At 38.7% G+C, this 8,935-nt stretch overlaps 1 protein-coding gene across 1 annotated transcript; it reads left to right on the top strand.

Moving 5' to 3' along the window:
• Nucleotides 1-5,648: 5,648 nt before the first annotated feature.
• LOC138852246 (oocyte zinc finger protein XlCOF7.1-like) lies at nucleotides 5,649-8,507 on the top strand. Its single transcript, XM_070081994.1, has one exon. It carries the CDS (start codon nucleotides 6,298-6,300, stop codon nucleotides 8,074-8,076), a length of 1,779 nt encoding a protein of 592 aa, XP_069938095.1. The 5' UTR covers nucleotides 5,649-6,297; the 3' UTR covers nucleotides 8,077-8,507.
• Nucleotides 8,508-8,935: the final 428 nt, after the last annotated feature.

The raw sequence follows: 8,935 nt of genomic DNA, 5'->3' as shown, positions 1-8,935 counted from the left end.
TGAATGAACAGTAATGCATGCAACCATTTGACCTGTCTTTGTAATACTCATTTGTATTTTATAGTTATCTGTTTACAATAATGTCTTATCACTGATTTCATCATTGCTTAGTTAATCTTAAGTTAATTTTAAGCCAGCCCGTAATGCTATGCATATAAGTGGCTTTGGCATGCTGCTCTTACCTGTATTTTTTGTACCTCTGTTTGTATGCTAAATTTCTAAATAAAATAAATAATATTTTAGCCCAAGCCCACTCCTTAGGCCTTCGAGGCAATCTACCATCCTTCCTTAAGAACTTTTTAACTGACAGGCATTTCCGTGTTCGGGTTAATAATGTGCTCTCCCCAGATGTTATCCAAGCTGAAGGTGTCCCCCAGGGATTTGTTCTGAGCACAACACTTTTTCTCCTTGCTATTAATGATTTGGCCTCTAGTCTTCCATCAAATATTTGGTCATCACTCTATGTTGATGACTTCGCTATTGCCTGTGCAGGCGCTGACTGTCACCTCATTACAGTTTCTCTCCAGAATGCAGTCGACCGTGTTTCCAATTGGGCCACCACACGTGGGTTTAAATTTTCAAGCACTAAAACCCACCAAATTACTTTCACTAGATGCTCTGTCATCTCCAATCATCCTTTGTACCTCTATGGCTCCCGTATCCCTGAACGTGATACAGTCAAGTTTCTGGGCCTCCTCTTTGATCGTAGGTTATCCTGGAAACCTCACATTACCTCTCTGAAGGCAACTTGTTGCAGCCGGCTGAACCTTCTTAAAACCCTTGCTCATCTTTCATGGGGAGCTGATCGTCGAACTCTCCTTCGCCTACATTCCACCCTTATTTTATCGAAACTCCTGCTACTCTCTCTAGCCTTAACCCCATTCATCACCAAGGATTACGTTTATGCCTTGGTGCTTTTCGCTCTTCCCCTGTCAAGAGCCTCTATGCAGAAGCGAACGTTCCATCCTTATCCGATCGCCGTGATGCCCATTGCCTTCGCTACTATGTACGTTCTCATGATCTCCACAATCCTTCCATTTATAGAATGGTCACTGATATTAGTACACATTCTTTATTTGTTCGCCGCCCCTGTTTACTCCATCCCTTCTCTCTTCGCCTTCATTCACTCTTGTCTTCTCTTCAATTTCCACCTTTCTATGTTCATGTAGCATCTCACTTTTCCTTACCCCCCTGGGAAGTTCCAGCTGTTCGAGTCTGTTTTTTCTCTCTCCCTTGCTCGAAAGCCCAACTGTCTACGGTCGCTTCCCGCTCTCTTTTTCTTGGCCACTTTCACTCTCATTCTCATGCCATTGCTGTGTACACAGATGGCTCTAAGTCTTCTGATGGCGTAGGATTCACAGCAGTGTTTCTGGACAGCGTCGTACGAGGGCATTTACTATCTTCGGCTAGTATTTTTACTGCTGAATTGTATCCCATCCTTGCAGCACTTATCCGTATTGCATCTATGCCTGTGTCATCATTTTTGGTTGTCCCAGACTCCCTTAGTGCTTTACAGGCTATACAGAAATTTGATACACCTCACCCCTTAGTCCCCCGTATCCAACTTTGGCTATGCCGCATCTTTACCATATCATATATTTTCTCCTTTATTTTAGCTTTATATAACTACCCTAGTTTATACATTCACAATTGTTAAAATAATCAAGGTGCTATTCTCAGGTGCTAAAGTAGAATAAGTTCACAACTTTGCCATTATATTCCAAAACTACCTTAGCTCATTATTTTACATTTGTTAAATAATTCAGGTGCTATTTTTTAGCTTAAGACTATTTACTTTGTTTTATACTTAATTCTAACTATAGATTCACTACAAATCTTATGATTACAAGCATTGATCCTGATACCAACCTCTTATTTAATGACTTAAATGATTCAAACAGTTACTGTAATTACTACACTGCAGAACAATCAAAGGCACTTCTCAGTGCCAACAACAACATAACTATCTTTAACTACAATATCAGATCTTTAAGCAAGCATTACGATGACCTCATAGCATTACTAAATTCCTTACATGCCAATATGTCCATCATTACACTAACTGAAACCTGGCTAAAGCCTGATAGTACAGATGTCTATGCCATTCCTGGTTACACAGCCATACACAACTGTAGGCCAGACCAACAAGGGGGTGGCACAGCCATATACTACTCAGACCAACTAGAATGTATCACTAATACTTGCACAAGGGATGAACATGGGGAATATATAATAGCCAAATTCAAATCCAAATACCTACAAAAACCTCTCACATTGATAAACATTTACAGAGTTCCACAGTCAAACATTAGCCAATTTAGTCAAAACCTAGGAAGTATGATAACTGATGCACGCATGAACAAAGATCACTTACTACTCTCAGGTGACTTCAATATAAATCTCCTGCAAGACCAGGACCCACACGTTACTGAATTCACAAACACAATGAGTAACTGTATGTTGCTACCAACAGTAACAAAACCTACAAGAGTTACAGAGACTAGTGTTTCCCTACTTGACCACATCTGGACCAACACCATATCCCCTTTAAAATCAGGCATAATTACAGATAATACCACAGACCACTACCCTACTTTTCTCATAACAACTCTTGGTAAATTACCCCAAGACACTACTAAAGTCACCTTCAGACTTCACAATGAGGCAGCCATTAATAACTTCACAACAGCAGTAGCAAACATTGACTGGCACACTGAGCTAGAAATCTATACAGATATTGACGAATGTATTAATAATTTTCTAAAAAAGACCCAATACCTCTATAACAAGCACTGCCCTAAAAAAACTAAACAGATGACAGCTAAGAGACTGAACAGTCCCTGGTTAACACCCAGCATTCTCAAATCCATAAATACAAAACACCAATATGAAAAACAGTACAGAATGGGTCACATAACCAGAGACCAAACAAAACGTTACTCGTCAATCCTAACCAGCCTGATAAGAAGGGCAAAAAAATTGTATTATGAGAACAGATTATCCAACTTACGAGGTGATATAAAAAAGACCTGGAAAACCCTATCAGAAATTCTAGGAACAAAAAAGATATCACGAAATAGCGAAATAAAATTAGCAAAATCAGATGAACCCCAACTCCCACCAACAGAAACAGCAAACAGACTCAATGACTTCTTCTCCACTATAGGACAAAACCTTGCCAATAAAATCCCAAGCTCAGATACCCCACCAAATGACTACCTCACTGGCAACTACCCGAACACACTGTTCCTAGCTCCGACTAACCCATACGAAGTCTCCCTTATTATCAACACGCTAAAAAACAAGGCAGGAGATTTAAATACCTTACCACCCTTTATATACAAAAAAGTGTCACAAGTGCTATCACCAATCATTGCAACACTCTTTAACAAATCCATTGAATCCTCCACCTTCCCCACAGTACTCAAAATAGCAAGGGTCACCCCGATCCACAAAGGAGGAGACCAAACAGAGTTGAATAACTATAGGCCAATATCCAACTTACACCCTCTCTCAAAAATCTTCGAAAAATTAATTCATAAACGAATCTACTCCTACCTTATCTCCCAAAACATACTCAACCCCTGCCAATTTGGATTCAGGCCAAATAAAAATACTAATGATGCTATTATACACATGCTAGAACATATATACACTGCAATAGAGAAAAAAGAAGTCCCACTGGGGATCTTCATTGACTTACGTAAAGCTTTTGATACAGTTAACCATGACTTGCTCCACGTAAAATTGTCACACTATGGTATAAGAGGGCACTCCCTCAACTACCTCAAGTCATACCTCAGCAACAGAAGCCAATATGTGTATGCAAATGGGGCAAACTCTTCTGCACAACCAATTACAGTTGGTGTCCCACAGGGAAGTGTCCTTGGCCCTCTTCTCTTTCTCCTATACATAAATGACCTACCAAATGCTTCGCAATTACTCAAACCCACACTATTTGCAGATGACACTACATACGTCTTCTCCCACCCGAGCCCAGTCACGCTAGCCAATACTGTAAATACAGAATTACAGAAAATATCTACCTGGATGAGGACTAACAAACTTACACTAAACATTGACAAAACCTACTTCATTCAGTTTGGTAACAGAGCTACAGATGTCCCTCTTAACATAATGATAAACGGATCACCTATCACAAAGCTAACAGAGGGAAAATTCTTAGGAATCCACCTTGATAATAGACTCAAATTTCATACACATATACAACAAATTTCTAAGAAAATTTCCAAGACTGTAGGCATACTATCGAAGATACGGTACTATGCTCCACAGTCAGCCCTCCTGGCCCTATATCACTCTCTTATTTACCCCTATCTCACCTATGGAATTTGTGCATGGGGCTCAACAACAAGTAACCATCTCAGACCACTAATTACCCAACAAAAGGCTGCAGTTAGAATGATAACAAATTCTCACTATAGGCAGCACACTCCACCAATATTCAATACACTAAACCTATTCACCATACAAAACATTCATACTTATTACTGCACCTATTACATACATAGAACACTTAACTCTGATATTAACCCTCCCCTCAAACATCTCCTTGCCAACCTCAACAGAACACATGACCATAACACAAGGCACAGATCACTCTTTGATGTTCCTCGTGTCCATCTCACACTATGCAAAAACTCAATGCACATAAAAGGCCCTAAAATCTGGAACTCATTACCTGTAAATATAAAAGAAACACTACCTGTTTATAAATTCAAGTCTCTTCTCAAAGATCACTTACTCACCCAAAACCAAATAAATACTGAATAACTGAACCTTATAAATTGTATATCTTAAATGTTTCTCACAATTATATCACATAAATGTTAAACCTAAAACCCAATCTAACTTTATTATTTTTTAAATACACTACCTAACAGAATACTCCATTCTACTGAATGTACAACAATGCATACAACCATATGACCTGTCTTTGTAATACTCACTTGTGCTTTATAGTAATCTGTTTACATTAAAGTTTTATCACCGATGTCATCATTGCTTAGTTCATCTTAAGTTAATTTTAAGCCAGCCCGTAATGCTATGCATAGTATAAGTGGCTTTGGCATACTGCTCTTTTCTGTATTTTTTGTACCTCTGTATGTGTGCACAAATTTTTAAATAAATAAATAAATAAATAAATAAAGTTATTGTTTTTTGTTGGGTCCCTGGTCATGTTGACGTACAGGGCAATGAACAGGCAGACACTGCTGCACGGTCAGCAGTACATGACCTACCAGTTTCATATAGAGGTATTCCATTTACGGACTATTTTGCTACAATATCTTCCCACCTTCACACCAGTTGGCAAGGCCCGGTGGCCTGGTGGCTAAAGCTCCCGCTTCACACACGGAGGGCCCGGGTTCGATTCCCGGCGGGTGGAAACATTTTCGACACGTTTCCTTACACCTGTTGTCCTGTTCACCTAGCAGCAAATAGGTACCTGGGTGTTAGTCGACTGGTGTGGGTCGCATCCTGGGGGACAAGATTAAGGACCCCAATGGAAATAAGTTAGACAGTCCTCGATGACGCACTGACTTTCTTGGGTTATCCTGGGTGGCTAACCCTCCGGGGTTAAAAATCCGAACGAAATCTTATCTTATCTCTTATCTTATCTTAGATAAACATAGATACTGTATAGTATATATTGTCTGAAAGCTTCTTTAATTCTTTTAGAACTTAAAAATGTAAGTTGCGATTTTATTTAGTGAAACATATGATAATACAGACAAATTTGTTATGCTTGTAGCACCACCACCTTGACTATAAAACTACCATCCATGCTTGTACTGCTATCATTCCTGCTTTGTATTCTAGTTTATTATGTTGTGTTGGTAATGGTAGAATATAGCACTGTACTGACTCATATTTCTGTTGCAGAAGTATTTTGTGGAACACTACCAGGTTGTATCATCCCAGACACTACATCTTCAGTATTGCAAGAAGAGCAACACTTGTAACTTGAATGAATTTTTAACTGGCCAGCACTTGATAGAAAATTAGTAGGTAAGAATTTTCAGAAAAAAATTTTTTAAACTTAGGAAAAAAAAAAATTCTTCAGTGTGTTTTACACACAAAAAAAATCATGGCAGTCTTTTAAGACACAAAACTCTATTAGTGCTCATAAGTAGAAATAGTTTTGCCTAAAAGATTTGTAATATGGTAATATATTCATGAGGAATATTGTGTCTTCAGTGTCCAAAATAGTTTACCAAAATAATAAATCTTGAAATATGTATGAGAGTACATAAAGATTAATGATACCACTGTTGAATGATTAATTATTGTAAAATGAAATACCATCTCTTGAAAAGTATGAAAGAACATAAAAAAAATAAACCATTTCAGTGTTCAGAGTGTCGGAAATGCTTTACCATAAAAGCTCATCTTGTAACACATATGCGAATACACACAGGAGATAAACCATTTCAGTGTTCAGAGTGTATGAAATGTTTTACCAGAAAAGCCAGTCTTATGACACATATGCAAATACACACAGGAAAAAAACCATTTCAGTGTTCAGAGTGTCTGAAATGTTTTACTCGAAAAATCAATCTTGTGACACATATGCGAATACATACAGGAGATAAACCATTTCAATGTTCAGAATGTCTGAAATGTTTTACTAAAAAAATCAATCTTGTGACACATATGCAAATACACACAGGAAAAAAACCATTTCAGTGTTCAGAGTGTCTGAAATGCTTTAGCATAAAAGCTCAACTTGTAGCACATATGCGAATACACACAGGAGATAAACCATTTCAGTGTTCAGAGTGTATGAAATGTTTTACCAGAAAAGCCACTCTTATGACACATGTGCGAATACACACAGGAAAAAAACCATTTCAATGTTCAGAGTGTCTGAAATGTTTTAGTCTAAAACGCTATCTTGTGACACATATGCAAATACATTCAGGAGATAAACCGTTTCAGTGTTCAGAGTGTCTGAAATGTTTTAGTCTAAAACGCTATCTTGTGACACATATGCAAATACATACAGGAGATAAACCATTTCAGTGTTCAGAGTGTCTGAAATGTTTTACTCGAAAAATCAATCTTGTGACACATATGCGAATACATACAGGAGATAAACCATTTCAATGTTCAGAGTGTCTGAAATGTTTTACTCGAAAAATCAATCTTGTGACACATATGCGAATACATACAGGAGATAAACCATTTCAATGTTCAGAGTGTCTGAAATGTTTTACTAAAAAAATCAATCTTGTGACACATATGCGAATACATACAGGAGATAAACCGTTTCAGTGTTCAACATGTCTGAAATGTTTTGGCCATAAAAGCAGTCTTGTGAAACATATGCAAACACACACAGTTGATAAAACATTTCAGTGTTCTGAGTGTCTGCAGTGTTTTAGTTATAAAAGCAGTCTTGTGAGGCATATGCAAGCGCATGCGGGAACTAAACCATTTCAGTGTTCAGAGTGTCTGAAGTGTTTTAGTGTAAAAAGCTATCTTCTGAGACATGTAGGAATGCATACAGGCGATAAACCATTTCAGTGTTCAGAGTGTATGAAATATTTTACCAGAAAATCCACTCTTATGACACATATGCGAATACACACAGGAAAAAAACCATTTCAGTGTTCAGAGTGTCTGAAATGTTTTAGTCTAAAATGCTATCTTGTGACACATATGCAAATACATTCAGGAGATAAACCATTTCAGTGTTCAGAGTGTCTGAAATGTTTTACTCAAAAAAGCAATCTTGTGACACATATGCGAATACATACAGGAGATAAACGATTTCAATGTTCAGGGTGTCTGAAATGTTTTACTAAAAAAATCAATCTTGTGACACATATGCGAATACATACAGGAGATAAACCGTTTCAGTGTTCAGCGTGTCTGAAATGTTTTGGCCATAAAAGCAGTCTTGTGAAACATATGCAAACACACACAGGTGATAAAACATTTCAGTGCTCTGAGTGTCTGCAGTGTTTTAGTTATAAAAGCAGTCTTGTGAGGCATATGCAAGAGCATACAGGAACAAAGCCATTTCAGTGTTCAGAGTGTCAAGTGTTTTAGTGTAAAATGCTATCTTCTGAGACATATAGGAATACATATTATTTATTTATTATCACACTGGCCGATTCCCACCAAGGCAGGGTGGCCCGAAAAAGAAAAACTTTCACCATCATTCACTCCATCACTGTCTTGCCAGAAGGGTGCTTTACACTACAGTTTTTAAACTGCAACATTAACACCCCTCCTTCAGAGTGCAGGCACTGTACTTCCCATCTCCAGGACTCAAGTCCGGCCTGCCGGTTTCCCTGAACCCCTTCATAAATGTTACTTTGCTCACACTCCAACAGCACGTCATGTATTAAAAACCATTTGTCTCCATTCACTCCTATCAAACACGCTCACGCATGCCTGCTGGAAGTCCAAGCCCCTCGCACACAAAACCTCCTTTACCCCCTCCCTCCAACCTTTCCTAGGCCGACCCCTACCCCGCCTTCCTTCCACTACAGACTGATACACTCTTGAAGTTATTCTGTTTCGCTCCATTCTCTCCACATGTCCGAACCACCTCAACAACCCCTCCTCAGCCCTCTGGACAACAGTTTTGGTAATCCCGCACCTCCTCCTAACTTCCAAACTACGAATTCTCTGCATTATATTCACACCACACATTGCCCTCAGACATGACATCTCCACTGCCTCCAGCCTTCTCCTCGCTGCAACATTCATCACCCATGCTTCACACCCATATAAGAGCGTTGGTAAAACTATACTCTCATACATTCCCCTCTTTGCCTCCAAGGACAAAGTTCTTTGTCTCCACAGACTCCTAAGTGCACCACTCACTCTTTTTCCCTCATCAATTCTATGATTCACCTCATCTTTCATAGACCCATCCGCTGACACGTCCACTCCCAAATAT

The sequence above is a fragment of the Cherax quadricarinatus genome, unplaced genomic scaffold (genome assembly GCF_038502225.1).
Source record: "Cherax quadricarinatus isolate ZL_2023a unplaced genomic scaffold, ASM3850222v1 Contig5797, whole genome shotgun sequence".
Taxonomy (NCBI): Eukaryota; Metazoa; Arthropoda; class Malacostraca; order Decapoda; family Parastacidae; genus Cherax; species Cherax quadricarinatus.
Note: the sequence above shows the minus strand (reverse complement) of the source record. Positions and strands in the feature narration are given on the sequence as shown.

Coding starts and splice junctions, on each gene's coding strand:
- LOC138852246 (XM_070081994.1), top strand. CDS start 6,298: ATGATTAATTATTGTAAAATGAAATACCATCTCTTGAAAAGTATGAAA.